Source organism: Entelurus aequoreus, linkage group LG11, assembly GCF_033978785.1.
Source record: "Entelurus aequoreus isolate RoL-2023_Sb linkage group LG11, RoL_Eaeq_v1.1, whole genome shotgun sequence".
NCBI classification, from domain to species: Eukaryota; Metazoa; Chordata; class Actinopteri; order Syngnathiformes; family Syngnathidae; genus Entelurus; species Entelurus aequoreus.
The window spans coordinates 40,460,183-40,484,545 of NC_084741.1; the positions used below are offsets into that span (position 1 = coordinate 40,460,183).

A 24,363-nucleotide genomic window follows, 5' to 3' on the forward strand; every position below is an offset into this window, starting at 1 on the left:
ATGCAAACCAGGGAAAGACCCGGAAGAGGCAGGTAATTATAGGCCGATAGCATTGACCTCAAATTTGGGTAAAGTAATGGAAAAAATTATTAATGAAAGACTAGTATATTATTTAGAGTCAAAAGAAATAATAAAAAACTACCAAAGTGGATTTCGCAAAGCAAGAAACACAAACGACCCAGCAGTGCAGCTGGAAGAGGAAATTAGAAAGGGACACATAAATAAAGAAAGTATAATTGCAGTATTTTTTGATATAGAGAAAGCTTATGATATGTTGTGGAAACAGGGGTTGCTGATAAAACTAAATATAATTGGGATTAGAGGGAAAATGTACAGATGGATAAAAGACTTCTTAACAAGTAGAAAAATATTTGTAAAAATAGAGAATGAATACAGCAGAGTATATGAAGTGGAAAATGGGACCCCGCAAGGGAGTATAATAAGTCCAGTATTATTTTCAATAATGATAAATGAAGTTTTTAGTGAAGTGGAAGGGTTAGTGGATGTGGCACTGTTTGCTGACGACGGAGTGATGTGGAAGAGAGGTAGAAATACTAATCATATAGAAAAGAAGATTCAAAAAGCGGTAAATAAAGTTCAAGAATGGGGAACGGCGTGGGGTTTAAGATTCTCTGTTGGAAAGACAAAAGTCATACATTTTACAAAGAGGAAAGTACAAAACAAGATCCAAATTAAACTCTATGGAGAAAATATAGAAGAGGTACAAGTATTTCAATATTTGGGTATATGGTTTGATAAAAATATTAGCTGGTCAACCCACATCAGCAAAATAGTGGAGAAAAGTAAAAATGTGTTAAATATAATGAGGGTTTTGAGGGGTAAAGACTGGGGGGCTGATAGGCAGACATTGAAAGCAATATACATCAGTTTAATACGATCTGTTATTGATTATGGATGCATTATTTATCAATCTGCTGCAAAAACATTACTTGGGAAAATAGACAGGATCCAATCACAGGCTTTAAGATTATGTTGTGGAGCTACTAAATCAACCCCAGTTGCAGCATTACAAGTAGAGGTGAATGAAAAACCTTTAGATATGAGAGATCAACTGTCAGTAGTTTATTGGGCAAACTTAAAAGGGTCCAAGCAAGGACATCCAACCCATCAAGTACTATTAAACTGCCAAGAAAAAGAGAAGAAAAAAATGAATAGTTTTGGGTGGATAATAGGTGACCGATGTAATAAAGTTCAAATTGATGATATTAAAGTTAGCCCTACAGTACCAATCCCCGCAATACCACCGTGGATGTATGAAAACCCAAATGTAAACCTGCAATTACTAAAGAATAGAAATTTAAATAGTTACCAGATAGAACAATGGATTGAGGAAACGTTTTTAGACAACATCATGGTGTACACAGATGCATCAAAAACTATAAATAATAAGGTAGGAGCAGCAGCTGTTATTCCACAAGGAAACATAGTATTAAATAAAAGAATTAGTGATAAATTATCTGTTTTTACGGGAGAATTGGTAGCAATTTATATGGCAATTAATTGGATAGAAGAAAATAAAGCAAGAAAAGCAGTCGTGTGCTCGGACTCCAGCAGTGCATTGACTAGCATAAAAAACATAGCGTCAGAAACAAGACAAGATTTAGTTTATGAAATAGTTCAGGCAGTTTACAGAATAAATAAAGCGGGAGGTGTGGTAACATTTCTTTGGGTTTCTGCTCATGTAGGAGTTGAGGGGAACGAATTAGCTGATAAGTACGCAAAACAAGCAACCACTAAAACAGAAGTAAACATGGAGATTAAGCACAGTAAAGAAGAAGTGAAGAACATCATTAAGATAGAACACAATAAAAAGTGGCAGGATAATTGGAATAAGGAAACAAAAGGTAGAGAGTATTACAAAGTCCAGAGGAGAGTAGGTGTAATGAGAGGAGGCAATAGAAATAGGAAGGAAGAAGACATTATTACTAGAATGAGATTAGGACATACATATCTAAATAGTTCATTGAAATTGATGGGGAAACATGCTACAGGACTGTGTGATTCTTGCCAACAGATAGAAAATGTAAGACATGTTTTAATACATTGTAGAAAATATAATAGAGAAAGGGAAATACTGGGAAATAAGTTAGCGAAAGAGAATATTAGGTTAGCAGTGGAAGATATATTAGGATTGCACTCAGAACACACAGGTTATAAAGCAATACACACATTTTTTAAAAACACTGGGTTAAATAAAATAATTTAGAGTAGGAATCCACCTCGATCCACACTCCATTACAGTAGGTGGCGGTAATGCTCACCACAAGGTTGCTTGCCAACCGCCATAAAATCACAAGAAGAAGAAGAGACCAGTAGATCTAATCGCTGCTTTTTACATTTTACTCGCCGTCTGACAGATTGGACACAAGGAAAGACGCCATAAACATTCCACTAACCCCAACATTCGGACGTCATCATGGGTGCTTGTATGGCCTTGTGCTCTTTAGCCAGCTGTGTAAGTATTAACTTATATCCTGGTTCCTGGTGGAGACATTAGCCTCGACGTTTCCATGTTGTATGATCCAAATAGCAGCCAGCTAAATGAACGTGACGCCAACCTAAACATAGCAATCACGTTAGCACGTAATAATGTTATGTACGTGTTAATACGAGGAGGAATGCGCAACGATAACGTCATTATTTTCCTCCCCGGAAGTAAGCAAGCAAACCGTCCTCGGCCATGTTTAAGAATTACTGTATACGTATAAGCAGTTACAACAAAGTTTTTTTTTTACACTTTTCATGATATAATTTTGAGTTTGATACGCGTACGTTACGTTTCGTGTTTGTTTCGTTAAATGTTTAAAAACCTGACCATTTCGGAAACAGCGTTCCTTAAATCTGCTTTCTGATAAATGACCAGCAGGTGGCGATAGTAGTAGTTACAAATCATGTGATAGCAGTAAACAAACTATGACTAAGTGTCCTCCAAGATAGTTGTTAAGCAGGTTGTAAGCTCTTTGATGTGTTTTTTTTTATTTTACTCTTCACTTAACTTTTTTAATTTTTGAAATAATTTGTATTTTTGTGTGTGTATGTCAATCAATCAATCAATCAATCAATATTTATTTATATAGCCCTAAATCACAAGTGTCTCAAAGGGCTGCACAAGCCACAACGACATCCTCGGTACAGAGCCCACATACGGCAAGGAAAAACTCAAGTTATTAACATAACTTTAGTTATTATAACATACATTTTTATTAACTATTTTCCAATTCAACTACTCTTATTTTTTACTTTTGTGTTTATCTCTTATTTAAAATGTTTAGTTTTCCTTAACACATTATAAGATATACAATATACCGTTATTCTTTAAAACTTATATATTGTTTTTTTTCAACAACTTTGCTTCATCACTGCTTCAACTTTATTCACAATTTAGTATAAATTCTGTGTTTCATTTGAACTCCACTAACCATTTATTTATTCATTTATATTTACTTATTCCAACCCGTTTTATATATTTATCATTGATTATATTTATTCATGTTTCATTTAGTTTTATAATTTTTTTTATATTTTTGTGTCTTCATTTTAACATATTAATTTCTTTATTTTCCTTTTAACATTGCACAAGCACTTATATACTGTCCGTTCAAAAAATATAAATATGTATACACGAGTACCTCAAATCAGTACAGCACATTTAAATTGAGTGAAATCAATTTAATCTGGGCTTTGACCTCCCAACACACCACAATTTGAATATGTAACATTACTTTTAAAAAGAAAAAAATAACTTAGATAAGAAATTATGTTTGAAAAGCCATATAATAGAATATAGTAGAAACACCTACAGTAGTTTTATGAAATAATTTAATTATAATGTACAGTATTTACCTTGAGGAGCAGACTTCTCTGTTGTATAACAATATAAATTGTTTTTGTTGTCTATGTTGTTCACGGATGTCTGAGTGATAGCGATATGTGCATCTGTGTATCAATTATCCCTTTGTTAGCGACATCTATTCTCATAGTGTCTCATCACTTGATCTGTTAAGTGTGAACTGTCCAACTCCAAGCCAAAATTGTTGTTTTTCTCCCACTTGGTAACCATCTTTATCACTGCAGGCCTCCTGTCTGTGTGGCTCAGCACCATGTCTGCTGTGTGGCTGCTGTCCCTCCTCTAATAATTCCACCGTCACACGATTGGTCTTCAGCATCTTTTTGCTGCTGGGGACTTTCGTGTCAGTCATCATGATACTTCCCGGAATGGAAGCTCAGCTCCGCAAAGTGAGTTCAAACCCAGTTTTTCTTAGTCCACTGTATTGTTCAATGGCATGATATTTTTTTTGGTCTTGCAGATTCCAGGATTTTGCAGAGGAGGGAGTGGCATACCGGGTGTTGAAAACCAGTTTGACTGTGATGTCATTGTGGGCTACAAGTCTGTGTATCGCATGTGCTTTGCCATGACGTGCTTCTTCTTCCTCTTCTTCATCATCATGATTCGTGTTCGTAGCAGCAAAGACCCCCGTGCTGCTATTCAGAATGGGTACAGTTGGTGCCATATTTTACTCATATGTATTTACAGTGGTGCGTGCCTCTGTCTTCCTTTGCAATTTATTCCAATAGGTTAGACGAAAAAATAGTCAGACGAAAACCGAAGCAATCTTTCTTCTGTAAAATTATGTAAATTAATTCCCCCAAAATATTATCACAAAAACAGACTCTATAGAAAATAATTATAGTTTTACATGCAGAAAACAATGCAAAATACATTTAAATGAGAAATGAAATTAATAAACGAATATTTTACATCAGTTTTACCTTTCATTAAAGATTCTTGTTGGCGAAGATGGCGATGAGCGCAGAGCGAACACCACCTTAAAATTTTTCTACAAGTTTCTTCTGAGACCAAAAATGTTTCTCACCCTTTTTATGAAAGTGCTGGCACTTGCAACTAAAAATGGTTACCAAATTCCGTTGGTACTACCGGGTACCGATTCACGTAAAATCAAACGGTATTATATTTCAACACCTTCCGAAAGGGACAAGCAATAGAAAATTAATGGATGGATGTTGCACATGGTTGCAGACTCAGCACCGGTTCAAGCACTTAGGAGGGAAACAATGGTTCAACAACTCAGAGCAGACTCAGCCGGACTGACTCTAGATAATGTTGAAAATTTCCATGCCAACAAGGCAAAAAGAAGGCACTCGAAAGTACAGTAAAGCTCCACTTTTCAAAATGAGTTAGTTCGATGCTAATTTACATTGGATTTTCCATGTACAAGCTACAGATTAGCATTACCAATTTTACATGGCAAATTCAAAACCTCTAAATTTGGTAATAAAAACTACAGTAAAGATTCACGTTGCAATCAAACAGCTGGTGTATAATAGTACAATACTTAAAGTATAAACACTTTGTTGGACTCAACAAAAGAAAAGACTGAAACATTTAGCTTAATGACAATGACCAATTCCTAGCTGAGGTAGCACACCATAGCCTATACTCTACTGCCATCTAACGTCTTGGAATTGAAATTGCATGCAAACTCTACTATTTAATACTTGCAAATGAGACCCAAAAGTGTAAACAATAAAATTTAACAATTAGACAGCAAAGTTTTTATTAGCTCAGTGTTAAATGTTAAATAAAAAAACATTCGTTTTATTAAACAATTCTAACCTGTTCCGCTGACTGATACAAGGGCAAATAGACTATTATGCGCAATGTTTTAGCAATTACAATAGGAAGGACTGTATGAAAGCAAACTTTTGGCAAACCTTTTCTTAGAAAACTGAATCACACAAAAAATACTATGATTTTTTTTAGCCAAATGCAAAAATGTCAGGTCCTAATTGTGTATGTTTAACTGTTTTACAGTTTTTGGTTCTTCAAATTTCTGATCTTAGTTGGGATTACAGTGGGAGCCTTTTTTATCCCAGATGGGACTTTTCATACTGGTATGGACATTATTTCTTCATGTCAATAGCTTTAGCTGTTGTTAAAGGTGTTGCTATAATTCATAACTGTTTTACAGTCTGGTACTATTTTGGAGTCGTGGGCTCCCTCCTCTTCATTCTGATCCAACTCATTCTCCTCATCGATTTCGCTCACTCTTGGAACAAATCCTGGATAGGAAGGGCTGAGAATAATGACAACAAATGCTGGTATGCAGGTAAAACAATGTCTTCACCTTCTTCTTTAACCAATCAAGCTTTACATATGTGATGTAAACGATGATTTACCAGTACACCATCTTCTGTTTTCTTTAATCGATTCCCAGGCCTTCTGGCTTTCACAGTGCTGTACTATGCTCTGGCTTTCACCGCTGTTGTGCTGTGTTATATATACTACACGTTACCCAATGACTGCACAGAGCACAAGGTTGTCATCAGCCTCAACCTTATCTTCTGTATCATCATCTCTATTGTCTCCATCCTACCCAAGGTTCAGGTAACTGTCCTCTGCTTTAGCCGTCCTAATGTATATCATTTCTCCATTGTATGTCCAAAAGAATCGCGGGTGTAGACCCTGTAGTGAATAGCAAGAACTCCCAGAATAACGGGTCCACCCATAATAAGCCCTAAATATGTTTTTTTTACTTTAAACTAGGCATATCAAACTTGTTTTAATTGAGTGCTGCATCGCAATTATGGCTCAGAGTTTGACGTGTAACAGTGAATGTATATAAATTAGGGCTGGAACTAACGATTAATTTGATGATCGATTAATCTGTCGATTATTACTTCGATTAATCGATTAATAATCGGATAAAAGAGACAAACTACATTTCTATCCTATCCAGTATTTTATTGAAAAAAAACAGCATACTGGCACCATACTTATTTTGATTATTGTTTCTCAGCTGTTTGTAAATGTTGCAGTTTATAAATAAAGGTTTATTTAAAAAACCCCACAAAAATTAATTAAAAAAAGACAAAAAAAAAACCTCTGCGCATAGCATAGATCCAACGAATCGATGACTAAATTAATCGGCAACTATTTTAATAATCGATTTTAATCGATTTAATCGATTAGTTGTTGCAGCCCTAATATAAATATAAATATATGATAGCCTTGTAAAACAATTTGCATTGGCAATCGTGTTTTTAATTAGTATACATTTTTTGATTGATAGATAACTTGCTTTTTGAATATATTCAACTATTTACTAATTGTCAAAAAAGGCTTGGAATATCTTATTGCAGGATCAGATAATATTAAAGTTTAAAACATGCAATTCGCTATTTTTTGTTAAAATTTAAAGAGCAATTATATTCAACGAGTAAGTGCTCTATTGATGCACATTTCCAGCCTTTCATGGGGCCACGTAAAATAATGTGTCGGGCTACATCAAAAATTATGTGGTGGCCACATAAAAAGCGATGTGATGGGCCGCTTACAAAGTGATATGGCGGGCCACGTAAATTCTGATGTGGCGGGCCTTGTCAGGCCTGTAGGCTTTTACACCTGTACTCTAAACCCTGTAACATTTATTGTATTTAAAAAAACAACGCATTTTATGTTTAGTTTTACACGTTGACAGTTATAGACCTACAATATATATTGTTGTACTTACAAAACATTATGTTACACATCTCATCTTGTTTAAACATCTTCTAGCTGGTGAGACTCCTGCTCAACCTCCCATACAAGACTCACCTAACTCAAGCCCACTTTACCAAATTAGGATGGCTTAGAGTAGAGGAAAAAGTACGCCAAATTGCAATGTGCCTGGTATTCAAAATACTCAGAGAAACTGTCCCCAAGTACCTGTCGAACTATTTCACTAGAGTAAGTGATGCTCACAGGTACTACACGAGAGGGAGTTCCTCAGACCTCGTCCCCACCAAATTCAAGACTCTCATGGGAAAAAATGCATTCTACTGTTTTGCCACCACAGTGTCTGGTGGCACTACCAACAGACCTTAAAATTCGAACTTCCCTACTAAATGTTAAAACTGCCATAAAATCATGGTTCAGCTCAACCTCTACCTGATCTGAACCAAAATTGATCCCCAGCAACTCTTCGAAGCATCAAACAGGTTTATATGTGGTTATAGTGTGTATATATATTTTCTCGTTCTGTTTTGCACACTCTTGGAGTCAACATGTGCATAGTGTATATAAACCCCCCTCAAATCAGCTGACATGTATACTGTGTAAATGTACATAATTTATACATTTTTTAAACATACTTTTTTTATATACATGTTACAGGTTATATATAGTTTATTATTGAATGTATCAAATGTGATGAATATTTAATGGACCACAATGGAAACAAGCCTTTTGGCTTTTTGTGCCATCCATTTGCCTTTTTAAAGCATTACATGGATTAAATTCTTTAAGATGTCAATAAACTCAATCAATCAATCAAATCAAACTAGCTGGAAAATATTGAGTAAATTGACTTGTGAGACAAGGCAATCTGTGCCCTCTTTATTTTCTTTGTAAGTTACAATAAAAAAAAATCATAAGTTACAGTTTAATGCAGAGAAAATAAATCTGGAATCATGAGGTGCGAATGCCGATCAGAGCATTGCCGTGGATCTACTATATTTGCTGTATATCGCATAGCTGTGATATACAGTACATGCATACAGTACACCAGGAAAACAACGTAATCTTGTTGAAAAGAATATGAGCTAAATATATATAAAATGTTATTTTCATGTATTTATTCAGATAACCATGGTTAAATAGTTTGAGGGGAAGATTTTCAAATTATCTCTTTAGTGTGATTTTACATCATAATGCATTGTGCTGATGTATGGTTTTTTTTGCCTTTTTTTACAGGAAGCTCAGCCTCACTCCGGCCTGCTGCAGGCTTCTCTTATATCCCTCTACACCATGTACATCACTTGGTCCGCAATGACCAATAATCCAAGTGAGTCTCATTTAACAATAAATGCTGCATTTTGTAATTTGGGATGATGCTCATAGTTTCCATTATACTGAACACTGATGTTCAACATCTGTGTTTTATCTCCTGCAGAGGAGGCATATGTGTCGGCTACATTCTTACTAATCTGACCTACATTTATATATAATTACTAAGATATATAATACTACAAAAACACTCAGAGAGCACATACCTACTCCAGGCCTTTTCTACTAATAGTAACAAATCTTTTTTTTTTAAATCCTGAAATCAAGATGGTGATCCGAAACATCCCCAAAACCTAATTAGTACCGGTACCTGAATTTACGAGCTTATTTGGTTCTGGGATCGAGCTCTGAACTCAAAACACTTGTGTCTCAAATCAGCATATCCCATTGAAATGAACTTAAATCGATTTTATGAAGTAATGTAATAATAATGTACAGCATTTACCTTGCAGAGCGGACTTCTACGGTATCTCCTTTCAGCTGCTTCTCCCTCAAACACACCATCAGCGGCTTTTCCATATCTTCATAGATACATGTCTGCCGTTTAGATAATATTTTACCATCCTTGGCTGGCGTTAGACTTATTCTGATTCAATATGGTGCAGACTACTTGTAATATGGTCCAATTGCTTCGCCAAGCTGTGAAAGGAAATTCTGCCCTCAAATAGGACTTGCAGGTACAGAATGTCTGTGTGACCAAACGTTTGGTCCAGACTGGGAGAATACATTTACCTACTAAGTAAATCAGAATAAAAATAAAAATGTTATATCTAAAATGTTTGATTCACACTTTTTGTTCATGTGTTTGCTCTGATTCAACTCTTCAGATATAACATGAACTAAAAAATAAATAAATACAGAAGCTTTTTGTTTAAATCATTTTTGACTTTTTAGATAAAAAAATGTTTTGGTCCTGAAATGATCAGTAAACTTGTTACGTGGGTTAGTACACATTGTTTCTCACTACCCTAAATTCAAACTTTAATGTATTTTACCTGCCATTTGCCAAATTTATTGGTGAGAAGCACTGATGTATACAAGTACTCAAGGAAGCAAGTTACCTTTTGAAAGTGTTGTTCAGTAACTTGAAAAACAAGTCTTATAGTATTCCGTACACCACTGATACTTTGTTTACTGCGGAATGCAGTTTTTGCTGACAAACAAAATAAAGAAAGAGCTTTGAGACGAAAAATAAACCACCTCAAAAACGTACAGTTTTAATCCCTAAGTAAAAATCTTGCTGAAAAAAAGAGATGCTGAGACTCTGTGTGTTGCATCCTTCAGCCGAGGGTGTTTGTTTGCAGTGAAAACTTGCTTAAATGTACCAATCTAAATGCAACCAATTTGTCTTTATTCATTTCATATCTGATTATAGGGATTCTTAAAAATATAGAGTTCTTTGGTTCAGTCCAGTTCAAATTTGATATCATGCTACTGCAAATAGACCCGCTACTAATTGTAGTTGATTATCAATCCACTTAAAGCAGGAGCGTGACTGCAGGTTCATAATAACATTCTATAACAATGTGTGTTTGTGATTCTTAGATCGAAAGTGTAACCCCAGTCTATTGAGTCTGGTGTCGAACATTAGCAGCCCCACAACTCCTGAGGATAACACACCAGGTCACTCGCAGTGGTGGGACGCTCAGAGCATCGTTGGCCTCGTCATCTTCCTCTTCTGCACCCTCTACGCCAGGTACGGTTTACAATTTATCAACTGTGTTCCTTAATTAATCATATTCTTAATTCCTGACTGTCCCCCTCATGTCCCAGTATCCGTTCATCAAGCAATACCCAGGTTAATAAGCTGTTGCAAACGGAAGAGGGCGGAGGAGAGAGCCCAGTCGGCCAGTTGGGAGAGGACGGTATACGCAGGGCGGTTGACAATGAGGAGGATGCAGTCACTTACAACTACTCAGCGTTTCACTTTCACCTGTGTCTGGCTTCACTGTACATCATGATGACTCTCACAAACTGGTACCAGTAAGTAATACTCATCATAAAGTGCTGCTACAACTCCTGGCAAAAAATGATGGACTCACCAGATGTGGAGGATGTTCATTCTGTTGTTTAACACAAAACTAGTCATTTCAAATGTCAACTTTCTGGCTTTAAGAAACACTAAAATAAATCAAGAATATAAATTGTGGTAGTCAGTCACAGTTAAAATTTTAAATCAAGCAAAGTATAAATAATGGAATCATTTAATTCTGAGGAAAAAATGATGGAATCACCCTGTATTTTTTCATTTCTAAAGCTAACACGTGCATCAGATTAAATATGTCCATTAGTCACACCTTGGAGAGCTGTTGCACCAGGCGGATTGACATAAATCGTGGCTCTAACCTGAGAGATGTAAATTAAAACAAAGGAGAGGATTATCAAACTCCTTCAAGAATCATCTCGCATTGTTGCAAAATAGGTTGTTCACAGTTAGCTGTGTCTAAATTCTGGACCAATTACAAACAACATGGGAAGGTTGTAAAAAGCAAGCATACTGGTAGACCAAGGAAAACATCAAAGCATTAAGATAGATAACTTAAAGCAATATGTCTTTAAAATAGAAAATTCACAGCAAAACAAAGAACAAATGGTTGGAAACTGGAGTTAGGATCAAACTGTAAACCAAACTGTAAAAAAAAGCGACTAAAGGAAAATCAGGTTTAAATACAGAAAAGATAAACAAAAGCCATTATCAACAGCTAAACAAAAGATTCCAATGGGCTAATGAAAAACAATGGTGGACTATGGATATTTAGTGATTAATCACTAATCTGTGAGGGGCAAGGTGATTATGCTGCAACTTTTGTTTGGTATGGTTCCAATGAGATTTATGAAGACTACTGCCTGAAGAAAAGATGCACATTTTCACAGTCATTGATGATTTGGGGCTGCATGTCATGTAATGGCCCTGGGGAGATGGCTGACATCACATCTTTAATAGATGCAATTTTGCATTGACATTTTGGACACTTTTCTTATTCCATCAATCAAAAGGATGTTTGGGGAACAACTTTCCTTGAGTTAAACTGAAATTAGAAATTGAAGAACATGGTCCATAACAATAAATGATAAATGATAAATGGGTTATACTTGTATAGCGCTTTTCTACCTTCAAGGTACTCAAAGCGCTTTGACAGTATTTCCACATTCACCCATTCACACACACATTCACACACTGATGAAATAAATGAAACTGTTACTGACAACCACAATTTATTTTTTAGATGTATTTTAGTGTTTTTTAAAGTCAGAATAGTACCATTTAAAATGACTAAAGTTTTGTGCCATGTCTGTTACCTGTCTTTTTTCTACACAATTAATCAACTGAATGAGCATCCTCCAAGTCTGTTGGTTCCATGATTTTTTCACAGGGGTTGTATTGTCAAGGTGGTGTTCTCATGCTTGACCACCAGAGGGCGCGCAGTATGTTGTCCATCCATTCATCCAGTTTCCTAAATCATTTCACTTTCAAATGAAGCCCCCCTTTCGACACCATGCTTATATAATACATATGTTTATGTATGAAGTTTGTTTCACTTAATGTTGCCTCTCACAGACCTGACACTACCACCCAAGCCATGCAGAGCACCATGCCGGCCGTGTGGGTGAAGGTGTGTTCCAGTTGGCTGGGTCTCAGTCTGTACCTGTGGACCCTCATCGCTCCTCTTATCTTCCCTGACAGAGATTTCAACTGACCAGGTTTCTTGTAATTTCAATTAATTTTATTCGCGGCATACAGGAAAAGAAAAGTAAATATTACAGTAAATGCATATCAATATTTTTTTCGTGCTTCTATTGTAATTCATCTTAATAGGCTCCTTCCTGCCAACTGCCTGAAATGGCGTGACTTTTGTGTGCTGTTATCACCTTGCTGAACTTTAGTTGATCGGCTATCCAATAGACTTAGCAACAAGGCACTTTCTCAGTTGTATTTTTAGTATTTTTTTACATGATGACATGTTGAAAACCAGGATGTTGAGGGCTCCTATTGGCTAATGTGCAGACACCCCTCCCTTGGACTGTTTGAAGCCGGGGCAATGAGGGGAAACCTCCTTTTGAGCCCCAGGGAGAGAAGAGTGTGAGAGCGAGATAAGAATAAAATGGCACACCCTGCATATGAGAACGGGGGTTCCCTTTTGCAGCTAGACTGTTTACACAAGCACAGACCACCAGTTAAACATCATCTCTTCCGTGTCTGCTCCTAAACCAAAGTCACCTATCTGTGATGTGACACCTTCTCCATGTCTGGCTGTGTTCAACCATCTGCACCTGCATGCAAGTCAGCCCGCGCAGGCAGGGAGGCGTAGTGATCTTTGGCAGTCAACCTCACGTGATGTACATCAGACCTCCTTGTGCTAACACATATGCCATTATTCTTCCATATTGCCTTAGTAATACCAGTCTGTATTGCCCTGAGCAAAACAATCATTTTCAAAACATATTTTCATCTAAAGTGGGTGGTTTTAGAATGGCAGTGAGGTTAATTGTCTTTATTAAATGGTGGTTATCCGCGTTCCATTATAATAGGTGCTTGCTCCCAATCCAGAAAATGTAGTAAAATGTGGATAGTATTTCAAAACAAACACAAATGAATCAAGTGTCTTGTGTGCTAAACATAACCATGTGTTTAGTATTATACAGTTTTGCATCATTAACTGACTTAAGCGCGGTATCAAAGCAGAGAAGTGTTCTATTGTATTACGTAGTAACATTTTAAAATCACTAAAGTGCCTTTTTTTTATTCAGCATTTCAGAAGAATCTTTCATGCTGATATGTGCTTGTCTTGCCTTTATATATGGTGGGAGGTCAGCCATTGCATGTACACTGTGCTTATGACAAGTTAGTATTGTATGGACAATGATTTTATTAAAGATTAAACGCTCAAATTCAATCTTTGTTTTGGTCTCTTTCGAGTGTTTAGTTGCTTCGGTCAGGTGGGTTCGGGGGGCATATGCTTGAATGCAGCAAGTTCCTCGTTTTGACCACACAGGCAATACCCGTCAATCTGTCCCATTCAGGTGCTCTGTGGGCACCTTTCAGTCAACGGGTAAGAAGCATCAATGAGTCGAATTATTCTTCTGCTTCCGCGATACTCGGCCATTAGAAGAGGGGGTGTCACTGACAATGTAAGTAAACCTGCGTAAGATTTCCACTCAGAGACAGGATTTTGGAACAATTTGTGGGCCATTCCCCTGAATTGTTGCCATTTGTGTCCTCAGGAAATAAAACATATATACGGTAAATGATATGTCAAATATTTTTATGTGTCCAGCACATTGATCGCTCGCATATTAAATAAAAAATGTTTAAAATAATAATTGAAAATAACGGAAATACTGGAAACATTTTTAGAAAATAGAAATTTGTTTTCCCATATTTGTTACTTTTTATCCCAACAATACTCACATTTTTTTTTTAAATGTACATCTAAGTCGTCTCTTGGGTTATCACTCAGTGCTGTTACCCTAATACTGTGATTCTCTTGTTTTTTTTCTTTTTCTTTTTTTTTACCAAGAAACACCTCAGAAAACACTTGGCTTTCCAAGTACCACCATAACGACCAACATTAAAATACAGTAGCGTTGTAGGCCTAAGTATTCATTAAAAACAAGACAGCAGTTTTAACAATTATATAAATATTTTTGACCGCTGCAACATTACACTCAGTTTGAACTGTAACACTGTGTTTGAATATAGGAAAAAACAAAAAATGTTTGGCGTACCACTAGATTGAGCCTGTGTACTGCTAATGGTGTAAGTACCACAGTTTGAGAATCACTACCCTAACACATATGTCCATTTAAAAACTGTTGAATATTCTACAAACTCAGTCCTGTTACTGAAATAATCTTTGGCTTTAGAAAATAATGTTGCCTGAGGTGGGCAATAGCACATTTTAAAGTGGTTCAATATGTGTTTTTATCAGATTCAGAGTTTAAAAAAAGACAATTTTGTTTATTTTGTGAGAGTTACAATGAGTAATTGGTACCAATTAAGTGCAAAGTCCCTCAAAGAAAGTAATTAAATCCTTGTTTTTTTGTCTTTACCAGAGCACACACATTAGGACCCAACACTCAATACATACAGGTGTTGATTGAACCGTGTGGTTCCAAGAACGCAACCCTGTTGGATGCCTAAATTAAATCGGGTACAAATGGCTGCTTGATGAGTTAAGGCAAAACTATTAGAAAAATATTCTCATAATGTACAATTCTGCTGAATTAGGAATCCAAGGCGTAAAGACAAATGTTCTTGACAGTTACCGCTCAGGTTGCTGGTAAGACAGATCATGAGTTACAACACAAGATGGTTGTTTGTTTACATCCAGCGCTACCAGTGATTCACCAATGGGTGCTGCTGACTGTACTCCACATCCCCTTATCTATGGCGTCAAGGTGGCGTCACTGTAGGTTCTTAGCACAGTGAGATCATGTGGTACAAAGTTCAGGGCTGATGTTTTGCTGGTGACATGCTGATACTCCCAAGAAAATCATGTGGTTATGACTTTTCATTATCGTGATGACATAACCACTTGATTTTAAATAGCATCTTTACAAAAAGCCCTCACATTGTAAAACCCTTTAAGTATGCGTTTATTTATGAATGAATTAATACGTTTGTGACCATGTTAACCCGTTATTGTACCTACGGTATGAATCAACGCAAAATGACTAAGGCGTTTTTTGCTTTGTTACAGAGGCACTTCTTACAGCCTCTGCTATGTTATTTCCGTTTTGCATGGCCGGGAGGGGAGGTTCCTGTTGCTTCTGGCTGCCATACTAGTGGCCCACTCCACTTGGCAGTCTCCGGAGCTGCACATGACACACTACTGTACGTTCTGTACTACTGACTTCCAGAAACCCTCAACGCCGCCCAGCCTAATACTTGCAGGTTCTGAATGTGAATACTGTACTATGTACAATGGTAGCGGTAGGGATAGCAGATAGTGGAGCTCTGTTGTTTCTGTATAGCTGGAGATAAAGAGATGATGCTAGTACATATGTTAAATTAGATTTTGTCAAGGGACAATATTGTAAAAAAAAGGGCTGTGAATATGTCAGTAGCCAAGAGGAGGGTCAAACGTACGGTTTTATCCGGCCTGTGGGATGAGTTTGATCAGTATAAAAATGAGCCGGAATTTTTGAATGAAAGAAACTGCTGTTCTAAATTTGTCCACTAGATGTCGCAATAGCAATTCTTTGTATCTTTGCAGATTATGCTACATATGTAAAAAAAATTAAATAAACCACATGATGTTGGTGCACCAGTCAAGGAAAATGAACAAACTACATAAATAACATAGTGTAATTTGATTTTGATATTATTTTTTTTATCTTGATAGATTGAAAATTAACGCCAATGAGCTGACTGATCAACATTAACACATAATTTATTCAGAAAGTATAAATAACGACAAAGATATAATACTATTAACTGCAACATGTAAGTGTAAAAAAAACCCAACAACATTATGATTTGTACATTTTCAGGATGTGCTTGTTTTATTTTTAAACAAAGAAAACAATCTGAAGTTGTCTTTATTTTTAAGTTCTTGTGCCGTGATTTTACCAGTCTGTCCCACTTGGGAGTAGATTTTTCTCCGTGTGGCCCCCGATCTTAAATTAGTTTGACACCCCTGCTGTAACCTGTAACGAAAAGTTTTTGTTATCATTTTCAAACTGATAATATAATGTGAGACTCTGTTGGAATTAAGAATCGTGTTAAATCGAAACCCTATTCTGAATGGAATCTTCACTACAAGAATCGGAATAGAATCCTGGGATGTTGTAAGAAGTGGATCCCTAATCAATGGCTGAGCAAACCAAAAATATAAATACTACAATAGCTTTGGCTAGCGATGTGCCGATCAAATGGCCATCAATCAATATTGGCCGAATTTCGGGAAAAATTTACACGATCGCCATTGCTGATTAATTTATTGCCTCTCGCTGACCCTGTATTTACTTTCAGTCCCCCGGCTGGCAAGCAGCTTGCCGCTAATTATGTGTCTCCATACACAGTGTGGAGCCGCTACTCTAAATGAATAATAATCATCTCCGTTACGGCAAATAAACTGAATTTCTCTGTGTTTTAAAAATGATCACTGGAGGACGAGGCTGAACATAATTACACACAGAGAAAGAGAATAAAGAACTAGTGTAAATATTGTGTTGATATTGTTAAACCGTCAAAAGCACTCACCATAAATCAACTGAAAAATGTACAGTTAATACATGTGATTGGTATCGGTATTGGTATGATCAGCATATCCTTAGTATTGGCCACTGGAAGAGACCAATACAGCCAGAGCGCGCTGCTCAGTATCGTGGCCACTGATTGGCTCAGCCTCAGGAAGCGTTATTATATTGGATTAAAAGAGTGTAAAGGTGACACTGGGGGTTTTATTTCATGTCTAGCGGTTCCTCATAAGGTTAAAAACAGTATTTAAAAGGTAGTAAACTGTTTTTTATGCTCTGGCTATAAAGAATATACAATTTATAATTAATAAATAATGAATAATCCCTATTTGTGGAAATTCAAATTTAGGCCCAGAACCAATTTACAGCAATTAGTGAGGGATTAGTGTACCTGTTTTATAGAAAATGCTTTTATTTTTAGTTGTTAATGAAAATGTGTATGTGAGGATAGATAACACTTCTATGAAATACGTAAAACAGTCATGCATGGAATATATCGTACAGCAGGATTCTTAAATGCACCAAAATGATCAATTGGAATGTATATGGATTTTCAATTATTCTCCCTTCATTCCAATTGCAATTGCACTTCCTGTTTGCAATGTCTTTTTGAATTAATTGCACTGAATTGGAATTTGGGAGAAGTTCCCAAATTAAATTCACAAGTCAGCCCTTTTGACAATAATGGTGATGGTACAATTATACTATAATCTGAGCACTGACGACTGTAAACTATATTGAAGTTGTGTTTCTGTAAAAGTGTCCCTAGAAACGAAATGTGAGAGTATGCAAAAGTAAATAGTGCCAAATGTTGAAAACTATCAGAGTAAGCATGAAGGTAAAGTGCATCCTAGTGCACGTCTGTTCCCAGTACTACTGGTAAGTGTCCCTGCAGTGGACTCCCAGGCACAAGGCACATTAGTAGTTTGTATTTTTAGTGTTTCACACTGGCAAGGCACGTGGTTCCATGGGTCAGAGTATTGTGCAAGTCTTCATGCACAAACATAAATAAACTTAACAAAAGCAGGGACATCCGTTTTAAATACAAACACATTCAAATCCAATTATAGCTTCTGTCTGAGTGTTGTTGTTGTCATAAAAAACTCCACACTTCATTTTTTCTCTCTCTTTGTGTAATCGATTCAAGAGTTTCATGTGATTCTTTGCACTGTTTCAAAATGTAAGCTCAGCACACAGCCAACGGCATTCGTGGACAGATTAGCTCAGCGTCGTAAATTGGACTTTTATTTCCACTGTTACCGCCACATCTACAAATGTGGGTTTAGTTATTCTCCCAGGAAAGATTGAAGTCATTTTCTTCTGGCTATTGCCTCAGCTGTCATAAACCCCACCTTCATTTCCTCTGTTATCATCTGATGCAATTTGTCACTGTGGTAGGAGATCAAGAGGCGGCCGATTATGAACTGCTTAGTGTAGCCCTGCAGTCATGCTTGGTTAGGTATCCTGGGTTTTGGTCGTCTTGCGTCTACTGTATGGTTGGCGTTTTACCACTTGTAGCGTTATCCCTGACCTTAATCTTCACTCGTCATGCCGCATTAGTTTGGAAATGTCATGCAAGGCTGCGGTTCTGACTTGAGATGAGGTATTGTTGGGCAATCCCTAGCTTCACGTTTGACCGTATATAAAGTATTAAAAGTAGACTCCATGGCATTTAAATTGTATGCTACATGTTAGCAAGGTCCCTTATTTGGGGCCTTGATGACACCCTGCAGGCTTTAGGCTAGGAATATTCAACTAAATGGTTTTGGGGGCCACATTAATGAAAAGCTAAGGTCCAGGAGGCTGGACTTGTCCCTTCACTATTATTCTTATTTTGTAAATTCCGAAAAGCCAGTGTCCACTACGGTATAGGTTTGATTTCGGTGTATTTATTTTATCAGAGTTACAGGAGCGCTCTGCTGATTTTAAGGAACTTCTGCAAAAAATCAAACCAAAAATCTAAGAATCTGCCAAAAAAATGTGAGTTTCCCACACATTTCAAACTGAACTCGGGTGCCACCACTTGAACTTTTTCCACTTTTTTCCAAATGATGGAAAAAGAAAAAGAGAGGACCGAACATAGAACCTTGAGGAACACCACTAGTGTAACTAAATACATCAAACTAATGACTGCATCTGAAGTAAACGAGTTACAGCAAAACCTAATAAATCCTATTATGAAAAAAAATTGTAATGCCAAAAAAAAGAGGATTTAAGGGGTGCCTTGAGGAACACCTTAGTTATGTAAATTACACATTTAGATCCCAGTGTCTTATGTTTCCTAGTCAAGTTGAAATGTCAATGCAAGGATCTGCCAATGTGTTTACAGTGGTCCAAGTTCCTCTTTACAACAGAACACTAGTCTTTATAGGGATTTGCTGTTTGTCTTCCAAGTTTTAACTGAACTCAGGGGCCATTAGTTTGATAGCCGAAATAATGAAAAAGAGAGACTCTAAAACGGAACCTTGAGGAACAGCATTAGTAGAACTAAAGAAGTTGAACAAATGACTACTGACTGCATCTGAAGTAAGCAAGTTACAGCAACATCTTAGTTACATAAATCCGATCACGAAAAGGAAATGTAAGTTCAAAAATGTGAGGACCTAAAGGGGTGCCTTGAGGAACACCTCGGTTATGCAGATCACAAGTTTGGATCCCAGTGTTCTATGTTTGCTAGCAAGGTTAAAATGTCAATGCAAGGATCTGCCAATGTGTTTACAGTGGTCCAACTTCCTCTTTACAACAGCAGCACTCTAGTCTTGTTGGGAATTTGCTGCAAAAATGATTGCCTCATACGTTTTGTGAACTCGGTGGTGTCATTCCCAGGCCGAATTAGGCGAATTTTTGTCAGGATAGTTTTGGCGTATCCAAGGTGTAGTGCATGCATTAATGCACAGCATCTTACGATGGGTAACCAGCAGCTGGTCGGCGTCAGGTGAATCCACTCAGCATGGCTAACCTAAAGAACTTCCCCAACTCAAAGGGTGTTTTTCATTTTTCAACACTGACAGTCGACCATCCCTGACTGCAGCACTCTCGAGTATGCATGCTAACCCCTCCCAGCCGTCCCCTGCTCGGCGGCGCAGCTGATGCAGTTATATAACCATCAGTGCAGCCGGCGTCTGCTGTGAGCCAAATGCCAGGCCAGTCTGGTTACATAAGCCTGTCAGAGTCATACTGTAGCAGCAAGGAACGCTCACGCCGCTGCGTCTTCCTGCATGCCTCCCATCGCCGCCTCTTGTCTCTCACTTCCTCCCACGCGTCTTATTTTTCTAGCCCCACACACTTTTCCTTTCCCTTTTTTTTTTCTTTTCACTGTGGCGCTGGAAACAAAGAGACAGCAGATGCACAGGCGTCGCTGATCATATGAGACAGGACTAAATGTGGTTCTCCTTCTGCAGCAGGCGTGTGGATGTTTTATTAAATATCATATACACTGTAGCATCATGCCATGACGGTAAACACTATGCACATGTATAGAGCTATATATGTATGCTAATATTGTTAAAATGGTGTAAAAAAACAACTAACAATGTAACCCACTCCAATCAGTTTCAATATTTGCAGGGGGTCATCTGAGGTAACGCTGGCAGGTGCAGTTCTCCAAAATCTGACATGGGGGCTCCAAACCAAAATGATTTTTTATCATGCATTTTATACTACAAACCCCGTTTCCATATGAGTTGGGAAATTGTGTTAGACGTAAATATAAACGGAATACAATGATTTGCAAATCATTTTTAACCCATATTCAGTTGAATATGCTACAATGACAACATATTTGATGTTCAAACTGATAAAGGTTTTTTTTTTTGCAAATAATCATTAACTTTAGAATTTGATGCCAGCAACATGTGACAAAGAAGTTGGGAAAGGTGGCAATAAATACTGACAAAGTTGAGGAATGCTCATCAAACACTTATTTGGAACATCCCACAGGTGAACAGGCAAATTGGGAACAGGTGGGTGCCATGATTGGGTATAAATGTAGATTCCATGAAATGCTCAGTCATTCACAAACAAGAATGGGGCGAGGGTCACCACTTTGTCAACAAATGCGTGAGCAAATTGTTGAACAGTTTAAGAAAAACCTTTCTCAACCAGCTATTGCAAGAAATTTAGGGATTTCACCGTCTACGGTCCGTAACATCATCAAAGGGTTCAGAGAATCTGGAGAAATCACTGCACGTAAGCAGTTAAGCCCGTGACCTTCGATCCCTCAGGCTGTACTGCATCAACAAGCGACATCAGTGTGGAAAGGATATCACCACATGGGTTAAGGAACACTTCAGAAACCCACTGTCAGTAACTACAGCCGAGTCCGCAATCCATGTTGAGGCACGTCACTCAGTTGTGCCTCAACATGGATTGCAGACTCGGCTAACTGCTGGCCTGCTGTGCAGTGAGACCGTATTGCTATATGAACTATATTATACATTTCCATAGTTTAGTTAGCTGAGGTATATAATGTACAGTGTATGTTGTCAACAACTGTATGTGTGTAAGTATTTCTTGTGCTGAGCAATCATAAAACTGCTGCGAAGACGCACTGGCTGAGGCTCACAGTAATCCCGCCTCCTGGTGGTAGAGAATGCACCCCCTGACGGGAGTGTTATATCAACTAAAGCCCACACTTAAACTTTCCACGTGCAAGATTTAATCTATTTAAAAAAGTTATTTAATAAGAAGCCAAAAAGTGCAAAAACAATAATGTTCGTGTTAGAGGAGTTGTGAATGATTGCAGGGCCACAACATTAGGTACACCTGCAGACTGCAGCACCGATTTCATATTTCATTCATTCACAACTCCTCCAACACGAACATTATTGTTTTTGCACTTTTTGGCTTCTTATTAAATAACTTTTTTAAATAGATTCAATCTTGCACGTTGAAAGTTTAAGTGTGGGCTTTAGTTAATATAACACTCCCGTCAGGGGGTGCATTCTACGGCGGGGGTGCATTGATCCAGCACAACAGCGGCGCATGGACTTCATTTATAAGTAAAGGTAAGACCATAATAAAAATGTGTTTATTAAATGTGCTTTTTTGTGTGCTACAGTTTGTATGTGTAAAGTTAAAGTTAAGTTAAAGTACCAAAGATTGTCACACACACACTAGGTGTAATGAAATTTGTCCTCTGCATTTGACCCAACCCTTGTTCACCCCCTGGGAGGTGAGGGGAGCAGTGGGCAGCAGCGGCGCCGCGCCCGAGAATAATTTTTGGTGATTTAACCCACAATTCCAACCCTTGATGCTGAGTGCCAAGCAGGGAAGAATGCTGGTATGAGCTTTTAAACATAACCCGTTAACTGCTGCCAATCAAATTGGGAATAAGATACTCTTTAGGGTTCATGTGTTTTTAAATCTGACTGTAATGAAGTCAGTGCCTCACCAGCCATGAACCTCACTGCACGTCACTGATATACATATATGTATATATACATACATATTTAGTGGTCAAATGTACGGAATATGTACTATACTGTGCAATCTACTAAATAAAAGTTTCAATCAATCAATGAATATCTTTCACATCTCTTCTGTTTGTTTTTTTTACACTAATATCTGTTACACATTTGTCATGGTACATTTTTGATATTGCTGTATGTGTATCTGCAGTATTGCCCACCCTGTGAAATCAAAAGGGTGTGGCTGTAGCATGCACAACTTTTTAAAAATGGGCCAATGAGGCAGTTGCAAATTGCGTGCCACTAAGGGCCAAAAAGAGAATAAACTGTTATGTTGCTGTGTCTGCTCGACATCTCAAATATGATTTTTGATTAATTTCTGTGTATCAGATGTATAGAACCTTTCAGGAAAAAAACCTGCTTATAATAGGAATTAACTGCACAGCATTATTCAGGATAATCAATACCAAGATTAATATCTGTATCAGATTGATATTAATGTGATGAGATCAATACTTTTCAATTCTCTCCTACTGGGGTCCTCAACTTTTTTTCAAGTCTTCAGTAGGACCTCCAAACTGATGGCTAGATGGGGCAGGGACCCCCTATACATCCTGTATACATTTGTTTATTGGATTTTTGACATACACAGTCCAGAAATACAATTAAACACATGTCAAATGTTCTTTTTTCTCTGCCACAAACAAGTAAGTCACAAAAAATATATATATATTAAAATTAAAATAATAAACTAAGGAAAAAAAACATACAAATAAGTACAGGCAAATATTGACATGAAGCCACAGACAACTGCACTCCAGAATGTCCCCAAAATGGTGCAGCAACACACAAAAGCAGACAAAAGGCTCATCAAGTATCTACCTTTCAATTACTTTTCAATTGGGGTTAAATTTGAGATCAGTCTCTTTTGCATATTTTGGAAAACCACCTCATACTTACTGAAACTTCACAGAACAACCGTTCAATGTCAACCTACTTTTCTCCAGTTTGAGAAAATAAAGAACATCTCTAATCCAGCGGGTGTGGTAAGGAGGTGCTGTTGCCTTCCAATTTAACACAATGAGTTTTCTAGCGAACTGAGCCGTGAATGCCACAAAATTATTTTTGGATTTGCTCAAGCTAGATGACTGAAGTGTTACCCCAAATATTCCACTTAGAGGATTCGGTATGATCTTTTCGCCAATTACCAAAGACAAAGTATAAAAAAATTCAGTCCAATAACTGATACAATTGTGTTTTATATAAAACTGATCAGAAAGGTACTGAGATATTGAAATGATACTGTGGAAGTTGCCCTCCCGTGGGTTCCCCTGATCATGACAGATCCTCTTGTAAGCCCAGTAGTCAGGTTTGACAATTGTTTTATTTCGCTCACACACAGCAACAGCACCCTGCTCTGCGACTTTCCAGTCTCTCTAGTGTGTCTGTCCAGTGTGTGTGTGTCCATGCGTCTGTTCACCAGTAACTCAAACTCCCAACAACGTGTCTCTGGCCGGCTGCTGCTAATAGAGGCGACAGGTGATTAGATAACAAGCCCCAGCTGGGCAATCTAATCACCTGTCAGCTGTGTTTCAAAGCCGGCAATGGCACACCCCGCTCCGCGGCAGGCCCGCAGGCCACGCCCCCTCCACAGATACAGTATAGCACCGCTAATAATTAGCTGGCAACTATTTTAGATGCATACGTGAATACAAATATAATTTTTTGAGTTGGGTGGCCACACCATTACCATTTATAAATTACACTTTAGTGTGTTGGATCATTCTTAATGTGTATTTAAATACATTTAAATTTGTGGAAAAGATGCTGGGGAATAACAATAAATAAATAAATATAAAGAACAACAGTTGAAGGCCTCTGCTCTAC

General features: G+C 37.4%; 1 protein-coding gene across 1 annotated transcript; it reads left to right on the forward strand.

The window, feature by feature from the left end:
- Positions 1 to 2,297: 2,297 nt before the first annotated feature.
- Positions 2,298 to 13,761, forward strand: serinc2l (serine incorporator 2, like). Its single transcript, XM_062063257.1, has 10 exons — positions 2,298 to 2,476; positions 4,096 to 4,257; positions 4,329 to 4,516; positions 5,855 to 5,934; positions 6,012 to 6,149; positions 6,258 to 6,427; positions 8,774 to 8,864; positions 10,412 to 10,562; positions 10,640 to 10,849; positions 12,426 to 13,761. Exons 1-10 carry the CDS (start codon positions 2,438 to 2,440, stop codon positions 12,562 to 12,564), a joined length of 1,368 nt encoding a protein of 455 aa, XP_061919241.1. The 5' UTR covers positions 2,298 to 2,437; the 3' UTR covers positions 12,565 to 13,761.
- Positions 13,762 to 24,363: the final 10,602 nt, after the last annotated feature.